At 41.2% G+C, this 22,072-nt stretch overlaps 1 protein-coding gene across 1 annotated transcript in view; it reads left to right on the top strand.

Annotated features, from left to right (window-relative positions):
* The first annotated feature begins 6,454 nt into the window (after positions 1-6,454).
* The window catches only part of BLVRA (biliverdin reductase A), a 37,544-nt gene continuing 21,926 nt past the window's right edge, over positions 6,455-22,072 (top strand). Inside the window, exons 1-2 of the mRNA XM_032305187.1 lie at positions 6,455-6,559; positions 12,688-12,720. Coding sequence (XP_032161078.1) covers positions 12,709-12,720 — 12 coding nt within the window. The 5' untranslated portion in view covers positions 6,455-6,559; positions 12,688-12,708. The remainder of the gene's footprint in view (positions 6,560-12,687; positions 12,721-22,072) is intronic.

Raw genomic sequence — 22,072 nt, 5'->3', positions numbered from 1 at the left:
AAGAAGTTGCTGCTGCTGAGGTCAAAGAGGTTGCTACCTGTTCTCTCCTCAAGGATTTTGATGGATTCCTTTCTCACATTGTGGTTGTTCATCCATTTTGAGTCTATTTTTTGTGTGGTGTCAGAAAATGGTCCAATTTCATTTTTCTGCATGTGACTTTCTAATTTTCCCAACACCATTTGTTGAAGAGACTGTCTTTTTCCCATTGGACATTCTTTTCTGATTTGTTGAAGATTAGTTAACCTTAGAGTTGAGGGTTGATTTCCGGGCTCTCTATCCTGTTCCATTGATCTGTGTGTCTGTTTTTGTGCCAGTACCATGCTGTCTTGATGATGACAGCTTTGTAATAGAGCTTGAAGTCTGGAATTGTGATGCCACCAACTTTGGCTTTCTTTTTCAACATTCCTCTGGCTATTCAGGGTCTTTTCTGGTCCCATATAAATTTTAGGATTATTTGTTCCATTTCTTTGAAAAAAATGGATGGGATTTTGATAGGGATTGCATTAAACGTGTAGATTGCTTTAGGCAGCATAGACATTTTCACAATATTTGTTCTTCCAATCCAGGAGCATGGAACATTTTTCCATTTCTTTGTGTCTTCCTCAATTTCTTTCATGAGTACTTTATAGTTTTCTGAGTATAGATTCTTAGCCTCTTTGGTTAGGTTTATTCCTAGGTATCTTCCGGTTTTGGTTGCAATTGTATATGGGATCCTTAATTTCTCTTTCTTCTGTCTTGTTGTTGGTGTATAGAAATGCAACTGACTTCCGTGCATTGATTTTATATCCTTACACTTAACTGAATTCCTGTACAAGTTCTAGCAGATTTGGAGTGGAATCTTTTGGGTTTTCCACATAAAGTATCATAACATCTGCAAAGAGTGATAGTTTGACTTCTTTGCCAATTTGGATGTCTTTTATTTCTTTTTGTTGTCTGATTGCTAAGGCTAGGACTTCTAGTACCATGTTGAATAGCAATGAACATCCTTCATCTAACCATCTAACATTGGTTTTTAAGTCCAAATTACATTTTCCAGATAATTTAAGAGACTAGTGGATTTTAAAAATCATTAGTTTATGTTTTAGGGCACACAAAGTATAAAGAAATAATTTTGTGACATCAACCAAAAGGAAAGGGGACAGAACGGTAAAGGAGAATAGCTTTTTGTGTGTTATCAAACTTAAGCTGATAGCTTAACTCAAATTACAGTGTTATAATTTTAGGATATTAAATGTGATTCCCATGGTAACTACAAAGAAAATAGCTATAGAATATCTACAAAAGAAATGAGAATGGAACTTGAACTTTGCACTACAAAAAGTCAACTAAAAAAAGACAGCAGAGATGAGGGACCAAAAAAAGTTAGTGGGCATGTAGAAAACAAATAGCAAGTGACAGAAGTAAGTCCACATCAGTAATTACTTTAAATGTAAATGGATTAAGCTCTCCAATCAAAAGACAGAGATTAGAAGAATGGATAAAAACACATGATTTCGGGGCGCCTGGGTGGCTCAGTGGGTTAAGCCGCTGCCTTTGGCTCAGGTCATGATCCCAGGGTCCTGGGATCGAGTCCCGCATCTGGCTCTCTGCTCAGCGGGGAGCCTGCTTCCCTCTCTCTCTCTCTCAGCCTACCTCTCTGTCTACTTGTGATCTCTCTCTGTAAAATAAATAAATAAAATCTTTAAAAAAAACAAAAACAAAAACAAAAACACATGATTTCTATTAAGACTCACAGGAGAGCCAAAGACACAAAGAGGTTGAAAGTAAATGGTTGGGAAAAGATATTCCATGCAAACAGTAATCAAAAGAAAGCCTGGGTGGCTCAGTTGGTTAAGCAGCTGCCTTTGGCTCAGATCATGATCCCAGCGTCCTGGGATCGAGTCCCACATCGGGCTCCTTGCCCCACGGGGAGCCTGCCTCTCCCTCTGACTCTGCCTGCCACTCTGCCTGTGCTCACTCTCTCTCTGACAAATAAATAAATAAAATCTTAAAAAAAAAAAGAAAAAAAAGAAAGCAGAGGTAGGTGTACTAATATCAGACAAAAGAGACTTTAAGTCAAGAGAGTTTACAAGAGGCAAAGATGACATTATATATTAATGAAAGTTTCAATACAGCAAGAATATAGAATAATTATAAAAATTTCCTAGTGATAGACCATGAAAATATATGAACCAAAAACTCAGAGAATTGAAGGGGAAAACAAACAATTCTACAATAATTATTGAAGACTTTAATATCCCAATGACAATAATGGATAAGACATCCTAACAAAATATAAATAATGAACTAGAGAATTTCAAGAACACAATAAACCAATTAGATATAATAGGCATACACAGAATACTCAACAATAACATTACACATTCTTCTTGGGTGCACACTGGACAATTCTCAGACCTTGTTAGGTCACAAATTCAGTCTCAATATATTTAAAAGGATAGATATCATACAGCGTATTTTCTTTGACTACAATGGGAAGAAATTAAAAGTCAGTAACAAAAACAAAACTGGAATATTCACAAAATTATGGAAATTAAACAATGCATGTTTTAAATACCCAATGGATTAAAGAAGAAAATAGAAGGGGAATTAGAAAATACTTAAAGATTAATGAAAACAAAAACAAAACATTTATGGTACACAACAAAAAATGGTACTAAGGTGGAAATTTATAGCTAAAGAAACTTATATTTTAAAAAAGGAAAGAGGGGCACCTGGTGGCTCAGTTGTTTTAAGTGTGTGGCTTTGGCTTAGGTCATGATCCCAGGATCCAGGGACTCAGCCCCACATCGGGTCCCCTGCTCAGTGGGGATCCTGCCTCTCTCTTTCCTTCTGCCTGCTGCTTTCCCTGCTTGTTCTGCTTGCATACTTTGCATCTCTCTAATAAATAAATAATATATAAAAATTTAAAAAAGAAAGATTTTAAGTCAACAACCTAACTTTACAACCTAAGGAAATAGAAAAGAACAACAAACTAAATTCAAAGCTAGAAGAAAGAAGGAGATAATAAAAGATTAGAGCAGAAATAAATGAGAGAGAGGAGAGAAAAATAATAGAGGAAATGAATACCTAAATTTTATTCTTTAAAAACATCAGCAAAGTGACAAACCTTTAGGTAGATGAACTAAGGAAAAATATAAAAAAGATGCAAATAACTAAAATCAGAAATGAAAGTAGGGACATTACTATCTATTCTGCAGAAATAAAAAGGACTCTAAGAGAGTACTAAGGGACAGCTGTACAGTAACAAATTGGATAACCTGGATGAAATGGACGGATTCTTAGAAACACAAAAGCTAAAAAGACTAAATCATGGAAAAATAGAAAATCTGAAGCGAACTATAACTAGTAAGGAGATTGAATTGAACCAATAATCAAAAATCCCCACAGAAAGAAAAACCATGGACTTGCTGGCTACACTTTGTGAATTCTACCAAACATTAAAAGAGGACTAGTACCAATCCTCAAATTTTTCAAAAAATTGAAGAGGAGGGAATGTTTCCTGAGTCATTTTGAGGCCTATATTACCCTGATGCCAAAGCCACACATAGACACTATAAGAAAGGAAAATACAGATAAAAATCCCCATTAGCCTTGATGAAAAAATACTCACTCACTAGAAAATAATTCAGCAGCATACTGAAAGCATATACACCATGATCAAGTAGGATGGTTCAACATAAAAACTGGTAAATTTAATGTACCAAATTAAGAGATTAAAGGAAAAAAACTATATGATCACTTCAAATTAATGTAGGAAAAGCATTTGTCAAAATTCAAAACATTTTCATGATAAAAACTAGGAACAGAAGGAAACTACCTCATCTTCATAAAGGCCATACATGAAAAATTCATAGCAAACAGCATACTCAATGGTGAAAGACTGAAAGCTTTTCCTGTAAGATCAGGAGCAAGGCAATGATGCCTACTTCCACCACTTCTCTTTGAAATAGTACTGGAAGATCTAGCCAGTGCATTTATTTATATTTTATTTATTTATTATTATTATTATTATTATTATTATTATTATTATTTTAAAATTTATTGTAGAGAGAGAGAGAAACAGAGGGAGAGGAAATCCCAAGCAGGTTCCACATCCAGCACAGAGTCCAAAGTGGCAGCCAAAGCATTTAGACAAGGAAAAGAAATAAAAATCCAAATTGGAAAAGAAGAAGTAAAATTATCTCTGTTCATGGATGATATGATTAAATATGTAGAAAATTTTAAATCCTACAGAAAACTATGAGAACTAATAAGTGAATTCAGGAAGGTAGCAGGATAAAATCACTTTCTATACACACACAAAAAAATCACTTTCTATACACTAACAATGGATAATCTGCAAAGAATGACAAAAAATGTAATTTTACAGCAGCATTAAATAGAATAAAATACTTGGACTTTAACTTAACTACGGAGGTGAAAAACTTGCACAGTGAATACTATAAAACCTTGCCAAAAGAAATTAATGAAGACATAAATAAATAAAAATGCATCCCATATTCATGTATTAGAAGACTTAATATCATTATATACCACCCAAACTAATATACAGATTCAATTCGGTCCCCACAAAAATTCCAATGGCTTTTTTTTTTTTTTAGGGAAATAACAAAACTCATCCTAAAATTCATAGATTTTCAGGGGACCATGAATTGCCAAAACAATCTAAAAAAAGAATAAGAGAGGAGGTGGACTAACACTTCCTGATTTCAAAACTCAATTATAAAGCTATAGGCAATTGAAACTGTGGTACTGGCCAAAAGACAGATATATCGACTGATGGAATAAAATAGGAACCCCAGAAATAAACCCTCACATATATGGTCAAATGATTTTTGGCAAAAATGCCAAGTCCATTCCATGGAGAAAGGATAGTCTGTTCAACAAATGGTGCTGGGAAAATGGGATATCCACATTAACTCAAAATGGGTCAAGGACCAAGACCTAATACAATAAAATTTCTAGAAGAAAATAGGAGAGAAGTTTTGTGATATCAGATTTGGCAATGATTTCTGATATGACATTACAGGTAAAGGTAACAAAAGGAAAATTAGAGAAATCGACTCCATGAAAATGTAAAAATATTTTGTATCAGAAGACACTATTATCGGGTGCCTGGGTGGCTCAGTGGGTTAAGCTGCTGCCTTCGCTCAGGTCTTGATCTCAGAGTCCTGGGATCGAGTCCCGCATCGGGCTCTCTGCTCAGCAGAAAGCCTGCTTCTCCCTCTCTTTCTCTGCCTGCCTCTCTGCCTACTTGTGATCTCTCTCTGTCAAATAAATAAATAAAATCTTTAAAAAAAAAAAAAAAGAAGACACCATTATCAGGGTAAAAACGTAAATCACAGAATGGGACAAAATATTGCAAATCATATATCTAATAGCGGATTAATATCCAGAATATATAGAGAACTCCTAGAACTCAACACCATCCAATTTGATTCAAAATGACTTGAAGATTCTCCAAAAGAGATACAAATGGCCAACATGGTCACAAAAAGGTGTCCAACATTATCAGGGAAATGCAAATTAAAGCTATTGTGAGATGCAACCTCATACCCATCGGGACGGTTACCATCAAGAAAAGGGAAAATGAGTGTAAGGAGTGTTTTCTCGGGGAAATGGGAACTCTTTGTGCGTTACTGGTGGAAATGTCAAGTGGTAGAGTCATGGAAAACAGTAGGGTCTCAGGTGTTTGCACACCCCTTTTCATAGCAATATTATTCACAACAGCTAAACTGTGGAAGCAATTCAAGTGTCCATCAGTGGATGAACGGATAAACCTTAAGTGTTTAGCCTTTAAAAGGGAGGAAATTCTGCAACTAGGTGATATGGATGAATTTTGCCAGTCATTAAAATTAGCCAGTCATTAAAAGACATATACTGTGTGATTCCACTTATAGGAAGTCCTTAAGAGCAATGGGATCGTAAAGGCAAAAACTATACTTTGCCAGGGGATAAGGGGCACTTACTGTTTAACGAGTGGAGAGTTTCAGTTTCACAAAATGAACACGATGGAGGGATCGTGGTGATCAGTGCACAACAATGTGAATACTTGATATCACTGAACTGTGCGCTTAAAATTATTAAGATGGTAAATTTTATGTTATGTGTATTACCTCACCGACAGAAAAAGAAATTAAAAACAAAAACAAAAAAATGTTTTGCCTGCTCTTTGATTTGGAGCCAAAGAGGACGGCGCGGATTCGCCTGTTGGGGGTGCGGCCCAGAAAAGGCGCAGAGCACAGAGGGCCAAACCACCCCCCTCCCCGGACCCCAGCGCAGACGCCTCACAAATCAGCCGCTACAGTCTTCCCCAGCTTCCCCATCCCGGAGCAAGAAGAGTCCCTCCGCCGCCAGTCCGCTTCACAGCCAGCCCTGCGGCGCCGGACTCTGGGGCGGGGCTCTCCTCTCTCCGCCCCCCACCTGCGCTCTCCCCGCCCCCCAGCGATTCTTCCTGCCTCGCGCGCCTCGCCCAATCGGAGCGCGCGCCTGCCTCAGGGGCCGGGCTGGCGGCAGCTCGGAGACTGCGGGGAGCCAAGCGTTGTCCCAGCGGCAGGTAAGGCGCGCGGCGGAGGAGGGAATGGGGGTCGCGGGCAGCTTTTAAGAAAACCTTTGAGCAGGAGCTTGGAAAACTTGGCCAGCGGGAGATCGGGCTCCGCCCTGCGGTCTCGGGCCCAAGGCCCAAGGCCCAAACCCCCAGGCGCCTCCTGGGCGCCTCCTCTCCAGCTCCACTGGGGCCGGAGGGGAGCGGGCCGTCCCGAGGCTTGGCTGGCCGGGGATCGGGGCAAGCCCTCCCGGGAAGGGCCTCCCTCAAATAGCCAAAAAGCAGACTGTTCAAAAAAATTAAATCTATTTTATTTTAAAAGTGTTTATGGTTTCAGTTGCAATGTAGACGTAAGTCGGCCGGAGCTGTGTAAGTGCACAGCGCAGTCTAAAGGGCCAGGGCTGAGCCCGTGGTTCTGTCGCGGTAGCGCGAACGTGGGCTGACAGCTCGGTCCACGCGACTCGTGCGTGGCCGGGGTTCTGCTCCTTGAGTACGAATCATGCGCAAGACCCTGAACCTCTCCTGGCGGCGCTTTCCTCTTGGGAAGCTGGAAAGTACGGGTATTTCATAGACCCTTGTGAGAGTTGCATGAATTAAGGACACTAAAAAACTAAGGCTGAGCTCCCAGCAACAGCAGGGTTAAATATATACAAAGATCTTTCCAGGTGCTGATAACCCTGAGTTGTTGGACGAAGGAATTAAGGAAGTTCACAACAAAACCGCGTAGAATAGTCAGAAATACATACATATACATATACATATACATATACATATACATATACATATACATATACCTGTCTAGTTACTGGGAACAGAGAATGTAAGAACAGAAAATAATTCTGGGCACAAAAAAGAGTAAGTGTGTCAGTGCTGTCCGACAGAACTTTCTGTGATAGTGGAAACGTTCTATATTTAATTAACTAGCATCCATAACCATATGTGTCTGTGGCTATCTGATAGCACAGCACAGGTTTCTATGGGTCTCATATTTGTTTTTAGGAAGGTAAACTTGGTTAGTTACATAGTTTGGTCATTTGGAAAGTAGGGCATGCTAGAGACTTCTCCCCTCCTCCCCTCTGGCTACCATCACTTTATTCTCTGTTTATAAGAGCTTTTAACTTGTTAGAAACACAGGTTACTCCTACACATTCTTCTTGTGTGGAAGGTTTGTGTTCAGTTCTCCTCCCTGACTTGTTAGTCATGCTGTGGAGTTCATGGGTTCCTGTAGCTCTCCAGCAGGAAGAACCAGTCTTTCAGTAACAGGGAACCACGGTTCCCGTCTTTCTGGGAGATCAATGTCTAACAACACCTACGGGCCCCAGAATGTTCTGATCTCAACCCAGTTTTGAAACGGAGTTGCACACTGTTTGTAATTATTTGAATTAATTAAGTTGCTTTAAAAAAAACCCAGAAGCATACCCTTATAAATTTGAGTACACTAGAGATTTGTTCCTTAATAAGAATATTTTTGACTCCTGTTATCTCATTTTTTCCTATCATATCTATCAACACCAAGATCACTTTCTTTTTTTTTTTTTTCGGTAATTAACGCTTTATCATTTATCATGAATTCCAATAGAAAACAGAATTGCGGATCATAGAAAACCACAAATAAGGGCTCCTTGCTGGTCTGGTCAGTGGAACATGTGACTTGATCTTGGGATTGTGAGCCCAAGCTTCATGTTGGGTGTAAAGATGACTTAAAAATAAAATCTTAAAACACCACAAATAATCTGTATTAGTCATCATGACTACAGTGTTGAAAAGTGGTACTTTCAAGAAAAGGGAGAATGTTTCAAAATGCTGATAAAGAGGAACAGAGCAAGTAGTAGTGGCAGGAAGGTTGGGAGGGGAAGAGAGTAGCTTAGATTTGGAGAGAGTGTCCAGGAAAGCTTTCCCTCTTCAGCCCTTTTGTATGTTTTAGTTTCAATGGCAGCTGCTTCCCTGGCTCTGACAACTCCAGCCTTGTCCCAGTTTCCTTGTGTCGGTGCCCCTGAGAGAACCAGAAAAGTTAATAACCTCCAGTGAACCAAGATAAACACTGAGAAAGCTAAACCAAAGGAGAACAAAAAAGGAGAAGTAAAGTGGGTTAGAATTACAGCATGTCAGCACCAAAAAAGAGCCTAGGGGTCATCTAACTATGTCTAAGTTCATCTGTGCCCTTTCTTTTTTTTCTTTTTGTGGTGCAGAAACCAACGCATGTACCTTGGCCTTGGTCAGGTTGGTGGTGGGTGCCCATGCCAGGTATAGGATTCTGGGTTCTTGAGTCATGGGCGGGCTGTTATCTCCCAGAATGATAGCTTGTCTGAAGGGACATTAGTGCATCATATTTTGGGGTCAAAGCTCAAACTCCAGCACTGTTTGGTAGATCTGCTGCAGTAGATGTGGGGAAAGGAGAAACCTACTTTAAATTGCTTTAAGCAGGGTTTTTATGCAAAAGTGTTGATTCTTTTTCTTTAGCTGTCTAGTGAACCACTGCAGCCTGAACTATCATTTGTCATTATGTGGTAATTCAGGAACTCACTCAAGATTCTTCTGGTTGTTTTTTTTTTGTTTTTTGTTTTTTATTTTTTTTAAGTACTTGATCCTAGACAGAAATACCATATATTTCTGGATGGGAAGACCAATGAATTCACATTAATATACAAGTTTGATACAGTTATAGGCACAGTCCCAGTAAAACTGGATTTTTTTGCTTTTATTTTTTTTTTAACTTGACAAAGATGTTCTAAAATTAATCTGGAAGCCCGAGCAAGCAAGAATAGATAGGAATACTCCACAAGTTAATGAGAGAACTTGAGCTACCGGAAAACAAAAACATATTGTTAAGCCATAGTCATATAAACAATGTATTATAGGCATGGGACTAAAGGTCAATGACACAGCAGAAAAAGTGAAAAAAAAAAGAATAAGATCATAAGATCTTATGAATGAGTCATGGGGGAAATGGTGAAATAGTCCATTAATGATTTGGGAACAACTCAACTATTTGAGGGAAAAGGGAAAAAATACAGATGGAGTCTTATCTCATGCCATACACCAAAATACAACTTAGATGGATTAAAATACAAAAATAAAAAGGTTAAAAATCTAAAAAATAAAAGTGTGTCTATAAATGTTTCTAAACATAATATCAACAGTCAGAAACGTAAAGGTTTTTAGTGTTTGACCATTTAAATATTAAACCCTTGAAACAAACAAACCTAAATTTCTTGCTATAGGATTAGGTCTTAGATATTTAAATTAATTTTTTAAAAAGATTTTATTTATTTTTCGATGGAGATCACAAGCAGGCATTTTTCCCTTCCCTACCCCCCACAACCCCCCACCCACCTCTCAAATTCCTCATATCAGAGAGATCATATGATGATTGTGAGATAGGATTTCTCAGTGAGCTTCTGTCTCACACACGCGCATTTCTCCAGGTCATTCTATGTCTTCTTTTGTTTCGCTTTCCCGGATTCTGTGGGGAAGCAGTTTATAAACAGTGTTTTGTAGACGTTTTTGATAGGAAAACTCTCCTGGAAGTTCTCATTTCAAAGGAAAGGCAAGTAGCAATGTTTCTACAAGGACAAAGGACTCAGGACAATTTAATGATTTCTCTTGAATGTGATGTGGGCACTGGAGATAATTGGAAGCAGCAGAATTGCTGGGTCAGGGGTTGTGTGCATTTGGAATTGTCATAGATGCAGACTGCCCTCTTACAGAGCCGATCCCCATCTGTAGGCTCCCAATAATGTCAGAGAGCGTGTTCTTCCCCACCCTTTCACCACCGCCGCACCGTGGCAAACATTTTGATCTCTGGAAGTCTGATGGGAGCGTCTTTGTGAAATAATAATTTGCATTCTGCGATCATAAATGAGGTTGAGCGTTGTTCTTGTTTTAAGAGTCTCCTGAATTCCCTTTTGTGGAAATCAGAGAACATTTTAGAGCTGAAACGGACCTTACGGACAAAATCCAGTCATTCAGCCTACAGGTGAGGAAGCTGTTTGGACATGGTCCCTTAGCAGGACCAACACCAGTTCTCCTGTTTGTCATAGTCACTGTCTGAGGGAGTGTAAGACAGGATCTGTAGAGGTCTCTGGAGTACTCGGGGGTTTGGCTCTAGAACCAGAAAGTCTGAAAAATCACAGTGGAGTGCTGCAGTGCTGAGACTGGAAGACCAAATGCTTTTACCCACTCTGAACTTCAGGGATCCCATCTGGAAAATAGAATTGGTGTTAGCTTTTTTGCAGAGCGTCTTTGGGTTAGTGTTGATATCAAGTAGTTTGATACAAGTAGGCTCACAGCTGTTATTATCCTCCTTGGATTTGTGCATTTTGTTACCTGACTTTACCACCCACATGTAAGCTCTAAGGGAAGCTTTAAGTTCTTAAGAATATGAGTAAAACACTATAGAGTTTTGGGTAGGGCATCTGCAGGAGAGAGCAACCAGGGGGGTGTTTTTTGGGGACATCCTATGTCCAGGCTGCTGCTTAACACACATCCTCACCTAGTTCTAGCTTTCCCCCCTGTCTTTGCTATTAGTGTCTTCATTGTCCTTCTGAGATATTTAATGCATAGGAAGACATTACATACATCCTGACTTCCTGAGATCTGAGAGGAAAGCTTACCTGCTTTGTAACTCCCTCCTTTTTAGGTCTGTCTTCTACAGGTTCCCTTTTCATGTTTTTCAGGAATCATGAAAAGGCTCTGGGTTATTAACGGAAAGACGGCATGCGTGCCGGGTCGGTTAGGTCATGAGGCCCCATCTCAAAGCACAAAGGAGGAACGAGAAGAGGGAAGGGAAGGGAATAACTGAAAATGGGTTATTTTCAACACACAGCCCAGGTGACCATCCCAAATGTTCCTAGGGCTGTCAGGAGTCAATTTCTTTGTTTGTTTGTGTTTGTTCTTTTTAATAACGGGTGTTCTTGATTTTGTTCTTCTCATTTGTGGTTATCATCAGGATGTCCACCCCTTTCTATATTTTGAAGCAGAATAAGATCAAATGCAAGGATGGGTCCAAGGACCGAGGCCACCCCTGCCTTCCCTTCCCAGAGGACCTGGAGGGCCCTCTTCCCTCCCCTCCAGCTCTGGACATCCTGTGTGTCGGCTTCCTAGACATCCCACTCTGATGGAGGGGCTGGAGAAGCTTTAGTTCTCTCTCTGTCACCTCTAGTCATGCAGTCACCCTGCCATTGCCTGCCCAGTCTTAGTTGAAATGAAGGGGCAGTTCTAACAGCGGTGACAAGTGAATGAGAAGGCTCATTTTTATAGGCCTCTCGGTTCTACTCTGAGTTCTCATGTCTCTCCTATGTGCCTGTTTGCTCCTTCTTTCCTCCTCCTTCATGCTGTGGGTTCAAAGTAGCCTGTTAAACTGTTCTTTTAACATAATACATTTAAGTCCTCTGGAAAGTCAGCTAGGAGGAAGAAAAAGATGTTTTTCCTACTGCCTTGCTTGTCTCTATACAAGAAAGGCAGATCTGGGGCTCCCGGGTGGCTCAGTCAGTTAAGCATTCAACTCTTGATCTCAGGAGGTCATGAGTTTGAGCCTCATGGGGGAAAAAAAAAAAGAAAGGCAGATCCAAAGCTATCCCTTCCAAGCACCAACTTTGGGACGAGCACCATTCTTTTAAGTACACATAGGCATTATAGTTACAGTCACTCTTCCAATATAGGGGACAGACCTTCAGGGTTGGAAATGTCCTTCTTTAGAAACATCATTGGCATATGACATCCCAGCCTCCACCAGCCTCAGAATCAGACACTGGCCTGGGTACCATTACTGGAGGGGTAAACGTGGTGGAGGCATTTGGGGACGATAGGGCCAGTGGGATGATAGGTAGTGTGGGAGACGGGCGCCTGAGTGGCTCAGTGGGTTAAGCGTCCAGCTCTTTGTTTTGGCTGGGGTTATGATCTCAGGGTCATGGGATCAAGCTCTATGGTAGGCTTTGTACTCAGTTGTGAGTCTGCTTGAGATTCTCCTTCTCTCCCTCTCTTTCCCCCTCCCCCTCCCACTCGTGCGCTCTTTTTCTCTCTAAAATAAATGAAATCTTAAAAAAAAAAAAAAACAAGGTGTGGGAGAAAGTGGGATGGCAAAGGGAGTGTCTGCATGGAGTCTGGGGCAGGTGTCCTAACCTCTGCTTTTGTCTTCACAGCCACGGAAGTAGGAGAACAAGATGAATGCAGAGGTGAGTGCTTTCAAAGGACCGGTGTAAGGAATGCTTTTCTTGCATTTTTCCTCATTCTTCCTTCACTGAGTTTCTTCTCTCCCTACACAACTTTCAAAAACATTGGCACAGACTTGAAAACGTTTCCCTTCCCGCCTGCCAACGTGTACATGGCTCTGGGCGATATGGAAAAATTGGGCCCTTCTGCGTTCTTATCTGTGTCTGACCGGCTTCAGTTAGATTGGAATTTACTGATTGTACCTCAAACTGAAATAACACTGAAGGGCTGGGGCTTGAGTGGGCAGCAGGGTGTAAGGGTGCTGGGCCTAGAGCCTTACTTTGTGTTATTCTGGGGACATTTAACGTCTGCTTACTACGACATTCTCTGCATTGTCTCCTAGGGGCTCTCAGTTGTACTATCCCTGTTCTTTGATCTGCTGAGATTTCCAGTCACTTTGCCCTTTTGTTTTTCCCTGACTGATCAGCTCCGTCCTGCCTTTACTCCTCTCCAAGAGGAGAGGATCACCCTTGGTCCGATGTCCCCAACTGCTTTTCCTCTTCTCCCGTTGAGCCACATGGCGGACCCAGGACAGTGGTCTTGGGTGAGTGGCACAGCTTCGTGCTGTTGACAGCTGGCGAATGTGTCCAGACCCTCGTGGGGTGCTCAGCACAGCACCCCCGGCCTCCGCGGAGCTGCAGGCGGCCCCCTTTCCCATTGCCCTGAACGGCCAGCTCCCGCCTTCTCATTCCTCCCTGCTCCCTCCTCACCCTTAGTACCTGGACCACTTCCTACTTTACAGAGAAAAATGAGAACCATCAGACATCATCTCTCTCAATTCCTGCCTTCCCATTCACCTTACTCCTCTTGTCACAGTGAAAGGGATGTTTATTAGTGAGAGAGCTCCAGGATGTGAGTGTAGAAAAACCCAACGTCATGTGTTTTTCATCTGGGAAGTCCCAGTGGAGGGCAGGCTTCAGGGCCAGCTGATCCACTGGCCCGGCGATCCTCATGATCTAGGATCATGTCATCTCTCTGCTCTTCGTCCAGATGTTAGCTTTCCTCTGGAGACGATGCCCCTGAGGGCTATAGGATGGCTGCCAGCCACAGTTGAGGCGACGTGCTTCCTCATTCACTTTGAGCAGGAGAAGGAGACAGCTTCCTGCAGCTCTCCCAGATAAGCAGGGACCTCTGTTTTGTGAAGTAACACCTAATGCCTCCTTAGGTCTTAGTGGCATAGGTCTTAGGGGCAAGAATTATGCCACATGCCCACTCCTGGACTAGTTATTGGGTTAGAGGAGCTAAGATTTTACCAATTGGCTTGGACTAATCAGGTCGCCCTTGAAGCACCTTACCCCCATGCCTGGGCTGGATAGAGGAAGAAGAAAGGAGAGTGGGCCTGTCGTATCCAGTGTCCCTAGAAACCCCTGTCCATACTCCGAATGGCAAATTCTGTTGCCTCTGCAGACCTCACCCTGCCTCCCTCATTATCTCCTTTACCAGCTGCATTGTTAGCTTCATTTTTGCTGACTCATTCTGACTCATATTTCCAAAGGCTTTATTTTCTTTTTTTTTAAGATTTATTTATTTATTTATTTATTTATAGAGAGAGAGCACAGGTGGGGGAAGAGGGAGAGGGAGAATTCTCGAGCAGACTCCCCACTGAGCACAGAGCCGGACGTGGGGCTTGATCCCCGGACCCTGAGATCCTGACCTGAGCTGAAACCAAGAGTCGGCTGCTTAACCAACTGAGCCATGCAGGCTCCCCTCAAAATGCTTTAGTTCTTACTTTCTTCAGAAAAAACCACACGTGACATTTTGTCAAGCTACTATAATCCTGTTTTTCTCGTGTCTTTCAAAGGGAGGCTTCTTGAAAGAGATGTCCGTAGGTAATTTCTCCATATCTTCCTCTCTCCAAGTCATTCTCAAACTACTGCAGTCAGGTGTCTTTCTTAGTGAAATTCATCTTAAATAATAATTTTTAAAGAAATTATTTTTGTAATAATCTCAATACACATACATAGTACAAAGCTCAAAAGCCACAAAATGGTAAAAGTCCAAAGTGAGTCTCCTACTGACTGATCCAACTAGCCTACTGGCCTTCCCCACTTTAGGGCTGACTTCTTTTAAGCACTTTCTGGTGCCTCTGACCCCTTATGTGAAGGGCCTTGTGACTCACTCAAATTCTCATGGTCTTAGGAGTTCTGAAGAAAAATTAGAAACTTTGCATTGATAGAAGCTTATACAGCCTGGCCTGGTAACAGTCCCCCCACTCATCAGTTACCCCTTCTTTCCTGTCACTTTGACCCTTCCTTCTTGGATGGCTTTTTCCTCTGAACCTTTGAAAACATCGCTAGGCCTTGGGTTCCCCTTTAACTGTCCCGACTCCTCTTCTGCCTTATACACCCATCCTTCAGTGTCTGTGACCACTTTCTCACTTCCCTTTTATGTCAGCTTCATTGCAGTCCGACTTGGTTCTCACTGTTCCACCAAAACTTTGCAAGGAAGGGTCACCAGTAGCATCCCTATTGCCATATTTGGTGGAAAGTTCCCTTTTGAAGCATTTGATCCTGTTGGCCGTGTTCTTCAAGTAGTTCCCATGTCGTCCCAGGGTTTCTGCCTAGCTCTCTACTCACTTCTCAGACTTTTAGGCTTGTGTTCTGTCTGCTTTTGAAAACTTTGTGTTTCCCAGGATACTCCTCCTCCCGCCCATCGTCCCGGGCTGCTCATCTGATCCCACAGTTTTTGTTAGTTGTATGCTCAGGAATGTCCCCAGTGGATTTGTTCGACCACGCCCTACTCCCCACCTCCAGATCTGCACATGAGAAGCCTGGATTGCTCGTCTCCACTGAGAGGTTCTCCAGGTGCTCCAACTCTTTCCAAAACAAGTGGACCTGCTATTTTTCGGCTGCCCCAAATAGGCTTCTCAGGAATGGCACCACAGTCACCTGTGTGCGTGGCCTGGAAGCTTGACCTCCTCCTCCCTCCTTTCCCAAGCTCCATGTTGTAAATCCTGTTTTCTTGATTTAGTCACTAACGTGGAAGTGTAACAGTACACTGTACCAGACTTTAGACTCGGCTTGATGGCTTTAATGGCAAAAAAAATTATAGATACAGTGCTTGTACTCATGGGATTTGCCGGTAAGTGAGACCATAATACCTTCCAAATTTTTCTTTTTCTTGCTTGACCTCCTGCCTCCTTGTCCCTTCTTCACTTCCAGTACTTACTCTCCTTTCCTTTCCTTACCCTCCTCTAGGTCATTCTCTCTCCCTCTTGGGGGGCAGAGGAGGACACCTCAAGCATAGAAGGTACTCCTCAGCCCCGATTTGTGACGTGTGGTCCTTGCTGGTGTGTGCAGGGCTCCTCTCTTGTGTTTATTTTCTGATTCCTTGTGGTCTTTATCCTTGTTCTCCCCTTCCCAAGACAACTATGCTATTGTCCTATTGGATTAAATGATTACCTTCTTGTTTCCGTGTATTCATGAAAGTATATGTTACTGTTTTTGTACAAATACTCTTTACATTTACATTTCATAAAATGTGTTTTTTGTTTTTGTTTTTGTTTTTGGTGCACAAGTTGTGTGAATTAAAGCACATGTATCAGTTTGCATAGCCATTACCACAATCAGCATTTAGACGCTCACTCCGAAATACTCCTTGCTTTTGTTGCTCCTCACCGCGAGCCCCTGGCAACCACGGTGTAGTATACTTTTAATTTCACTAATTGTATTACTGTGTTATGGTTTTAGCTTGTTCTCGTTCTTATTTTTTCCATTCAGGACTACATTTTCAAGATAAAACATAGAGTTAATCTGCTGCACAGTACCCCACGCTGTGCATAATTGAATCCTCACAAGACACCTATGAGCAAGATGCTATTATCACCTCTGTTTTGTAGATGAAGGAAATGAGGGTTAAGTAGCTTGTTCAAGGCATGGGGTATTGGGGGCAGAATGGTCGTGCGAGCACTGATGTCTGACTCTCTTAATGCCCGTCTTCTTGTGCATAAGAAGTTCAGCCAATCTTTTTTTTTTTTTAAAGATTTTATTTATTAAAGAGAGAGAGTGAGAGAGAACATGAGAGGGGAGACGGTCAGAGGGAGAAGCAGACTCCCCGCAGAACTGGGAGCCCGATGCGGGACTCGATCGATCCCAAGACTCCAGGATTATGACCTGAGCCAAAGGCAATGGCTTAACCAACGGAGCCACCCAGGCGCCCAGCTCAGCTAATGTTGTCAATGCAGTTCATTTCTAAGACATGAAAAGTTTCTCAGGTCTTTCTTTCTGGAAGTGATACCTCCTTCTCATTAACTCCTCTTTTTTTGTTACTTGCCATTCTCTGACATCTAATATAGCTCTCTGTGTATCTTACTCATCTTAGCATACCCGCAGCACCTGGTGTGATGCCTCATACGTTGTTTGTACTCAGCAAATGGTGGTCATCATTTAGTGAAGTGAGCGGATGGTTCAGAAACTGTTTAGTAGTCTTGTCATGCAATCCAGAACTTAGACGGACTAGTTAAAATACAGAAGAAGGAAATCACACGCCAGAAAATTTCAGGGAAGACTTACTGTGGGTCAGAGTCTAGCTGGAGTAGAAGGGTGGGGAGGGATTTTCAGCCTCAGCTAGTCTGATCTCAGAGGAAGTCTGTTGAATACATGAACGACTCCAAGGACTTCGAGACTTTCAAGCTGGGTCCCTTAGGGAATTCGAGGAGCCACTGGCCTTTGCCCAGAAGATCAAAGCAGAGCCAGCCAGGTGGGGTGGATGGTTAGCACCTGGCACAGAAGATTGTGATCCAGGTCACAGTGAGATGGCCAGGTGGAAATTGAAAATGACCAGCTGGCATTTCTTCTTAGCTGGAGCTTGGAGGAAAGGATGGCTCACACAGCTCGGGATTTTGGAGTCCTCAGCATAAAGGTGGTCATGGAAACCTTAGGAATGAAGGGATCCCCTGTCCCTGAAATCCAGGGATATGGGGAAGAGAAAAGAACAGAGGATTCTGTTCTAATTCCCAGGATTGATCCTGGGAAGTACGTACATCCAGAGGGCAGAGTGAAGAAGGAAAGTGGTGAAGTGTGAAAAGAAAACCTTGGGCGCCTGGGTGGCTCAGTGGGTTAAATGTCTGTCAGCTCAGGTCATGATCCCAGGACCCTGGGATCGAGCCCCGCATTGGGCTCTCTGCTCAGCAGGGAGCCTGCTTCCCCCTCTCTCTCTGCCTGTCTCTCTGCCTACTTGTGACCTCTCTGTCAAATAAATAAATAAAATCTTTTAATTAAAAGAAAGAAAGAAAGAAAGAAAACCTCAGTACGAGATGAGAGAAGCCAAGAAAGGAGGGAAAGTCCAATTAAGTTTTAAATATGTCTGAGGTCCAGGGGAATGCAGCTGGGAAAAAGGCCTTGAATTTATCAATGAAAAGATGGTCTGTGATGAAGCAGAGAGTCGTGGCAGTGGAAACCGGATTATAGCTCGGCCAGAAAGTGGGAGTGGAAGCAGGAGTTGTAGCCTGGAGGGGTGAGGAGTCAAAACGATTAGGGTCAGTGGACTGGACAGTCAGGGGCAGGAGGTCCTCAGGGTGGGGCAGCAGAAGATTCTGGGCACTGTAGAGAGACCCCCAGGTAGGGAGATAGGAGTAAGCAAAGAGTCCACAAGCTGTAGAGTTCCAGTCTGCTTGGAGCATCCCTTGGATATATGTATCTAGTTTAAGTGTTTTTATTTTGGATAACTAATATATCCACATGATTCAAAATTTTAAAGAATTTGGTGGTGGGGGAGAAGATTTCTGAAAAGTCTTCTTCCCTCCCAGCTATTCCGGTTCTCATGCTCCCAGGCAAACAGAGTTAACTAGTTTATTGGCTGTCCTTTTAGAGAGATTCTAAATGTATACCACAAATATTTCTTTTCTCTCCAGCTGTCCCCTCCTTCTTTTGCACAAACTGTGTTACACTGATCTGTGTCTTGCTTTTCTCACCTAACAAATCTATCTTGGAGCTCAGTCCCTTTAAATACATAAAGAACTTCCTTATTCTTTTCTATAGTGGTGTGATATTTCATTGTAAGGACATACCATAATGTACATAGCCAGGCATTAACAATATGTATCTTATTTGCGATTTTCTGCTATTACAGGTAAGGCTGCAGTAAACCTAAGTCTTTTCATTGTGTATCTATGTAGGATGCATTCTTAGAAACAGATTTACTAGACCACAGAGTATTTGCATAAGTACTTCCCAAGTTGTTCTCCACAAAAGTTGCCCGTTTTTCTCTCCCTCTTGCATTGTATGAATACACCTGTTTTTCCATACTCACCAATGTGTTGTTAAATTTTTTGATCCTTGTAAACAGTGGTTAAAAAACATTAGGTTATTCTTCCTATTTGGAATCTCCTTTTCCCCTCCCAGAGTGGTGGTCCATCACTTGTCCTCATGTCCTTACCCTCTGAAGTTCCTCCAAAATTATTTTATTTTATTTTATAGTTTATTTAACTTATTTTATGTTTACTTTACTTAATTTATTTATTTTTATTTTTAAATTTAATTTTATTTTTTCAGTGTTCCAAGATTCATTGTTTATGCACCACACCCAGTGCTCCATGCAATACGTGCCTTCCTTAATATTCACCACCAGGCTCACCTAACTCCCCATGTCTCTGCCCTCCAAAATCCTCAGTTTGTTTCTCAGAGTCCACAGTCTTTCATGGTTTGTCTCCCTCTCCCATTTCCCCCACTTCACTTTTCCTTTCCTTCTCCTAATGTCTTCCATGTTATTCCTTATGTTCCATAAGTAAGTGAAACAGTGTGATAATTGACTCTCTCTGCTTGACTTATTTCACTCAGCATAATCTCCTCCAGTCCTGTCCATGTTGATACAAAAAGTTGGGTATTCATCCTTTCTGATGGAGGCATAATACTCCATTGTATATATGGACCATATCTTCTTTATCGATTCATCTGTTGAAGGGCATCTTGTTTCTTTCCACAGTTTGGTGACTGTGGCCGTTGGTGCTATGAACATTGGGGTAAGAAAGATGGCCTTTCTTTTTACTACATCTGTTTCTTTGGGGTAAATACCCAGTAGTGCAATTGCAGGGTCACAGGGTAGCTCTATTTTTAATTTCTTAAGGAATCTCCACACTGTTTTCCAAAATGGCTGCACCAACTTGCATTCCCACCAACAGTGTAAAAGGGTTCCCCTTTCTCCACATCCTCTCCAACACTTGCTGTTTACTGTCTTGTTGATTTTGGCGATTCTAACTGGTATAAGGTGATATCTCAATGTGGTTTTGATTTGAATCTCCCTGATGGCTAGTGATGATGAACATTTCTTCATGTGTCTGTTAGCCATTTGTATGTCTTCTTTGGAGAAGTGTCTGTTCCTGTCTTCTGCCCATTTTTTGATGTGATTTATCTGTTTTTTGAGTGTTGAGTTTGAGGAGTTCTTTATAGATCTTGGATATCAGCCCTTTGTCTTTAGTGTCATTTGCAAATATCTTCTCCCATTATGTGGATTGTCTCTTTGTGTTGTTGACTATTTCCTTTGCTGTGCAAAAGCTTTTGATCTTGATGAAGTCCCAAAAGTTCATTCTAGCTTTTGTTTCCTTTGCCTTTGGAGACACCTCTTGAAAGGAGTTGCTGTGGCTGATGTAGAAGAGGTTACTGCGTATGTTCTTCTCTAGGGTTTTGATAGATTCCTGCCTCATGTTGAGGTCTTTCTTCCAGTTTGAGTTTATCTTTGTGCATGGTGTAAGAGAATGGTTGAGTCCAATTTTCCCAGCATCATTTATTGAAGAGACTGTCTTTTTTCTGTTGGATATTTTTTCCTGCTTTATCGAACATTATTTGACCATAGAGTTGCAGGTCCATATCTGGGCTCTCTACTCTGTTCCACTGGTCTATGTGTCTGTTTTTGTGCCAGTACCATGCTGTCTTGGTGATCACAACTTTGTAGTAAAGCTTGAAATTAGGCAATGTGATGCCCCAGTTTTGTTGTTCTTTTTCAACATTTCCTTAGCAATTTGGGGTCCTTTCTGGTTCCACACAAATTTTAGGATTGTTTGTTCTAGCACTTAGAAAAATGCCGGTGGAATTTTGATCAGGATGGCATTGAAAGTATAGATTGTTCTGGGCTGTATACACATTTTAACAATATTTATTCTTCCAATCCATGAGCATGGAATGCTCAGTGTAGTGCCAGGGTGGCTCAGTCAGTTAAGGGTCTGCTTTCAGCTTGGTTCATGCTCTCAGGGTCCTGGGATCAAGTCCTGTATCAGACTCCCTGCTTAGTGGGGAGTCTCCTCTCTCTGCCTCTCCCCACTGCTTGAGCCTGCGTGCATGCTCTCTCTCTCTCTAGCAATAAATAAAATCTTAAAAAAAAAAGACAATACTTTTATAAAATTAGTTATGCTAGGAATCATTTCATATTATAAGAAAATTACCAGTAACTTTCATGAGCATAAATGCAAACATTTTTAATAAGATTTTAGCAACTAGAATCATCAGTATATAAAAAAGATAATGCAAGGCCAAGTGAGGTTTATCCTAGGAATGAAAGGTATTACTGTATTAATAGAGTTTAAGAAAAGTTTAAACGATCACATCAGTAGACTCAGAAAAGGCATTTGATAAAACTAGACCATTTATAATTTTTTTAAAATCTCAGCAAAATATGAATAGGAGAAAATATTCACATCCTGATAAAGGGTATCTACAAAAAAAAAATCTACATTTAACATCATTTTTCATATTAAAGACCCAGTGTTTTCTCCCTGAGATTAAAAATGAGGCAAGAATGCCTGTTCCCACTAATCTAAGTCAGAATCATAGTGGAAGACCTACCAGTGCAATAAGGCAAGAAAGTTAAATAAAGCACTTTAGATTGAGAAGGAAGAAGTGAAACCATCTCTATTTATGTTTGACTTATGGTCTATGTAGAAAATCTGACTCAGTATACAAAAATCAATTATATATTTGCAATAAACAGTTTAAAAGTGGAAGCTAAAAAATAAATACTATTTACAGCAGCACTAAAAATCACAAAATACTTAGGTATAAATTTAACAAAACAAGATTCATACACTGAAAATGACAGAATAAAAGAAATCAAAGAATAACATATGAAGATATATATCATGTTCATGAATGTGAAGATTCACTATCCCAAGTTGTTTCTTTTTTTCCCAAACTAATCTATAGAGTCAATGTAATCCCATTCAAAATCCTGGCAGATTTTTTCTTTTTGTTAGAAATTGAAGTTGATGGTAAAACTTTTATGTAAAGGCAGAACTACAGTTTTGGAAAAGAAGGGAAAAAAGTTGGAAGGTTGACAGTAGCTGATTTTAAAACTTACTATAAAACTGCAACAATTGAGACAATATCA

This window comes from Mustela erminea, chromosome 11 (assembly GCF_009829155.1).
Source record: "Mustela erminea isolate mMusErm1 chromosome 11, mMusErm1.Pri, whole genome shotgun sequence".
Lineage (NCBI taxonomy): Eukaryota > Metazoa > Chordata > Mammalia > Carnivora > Mustelidae > Mustela > Mustela erminea.
The sequence above is the reverse complement of the archived record's forward strand: the minus strand, read 5'-3'. Positions and strand labels throughout refer to the sequence as shown.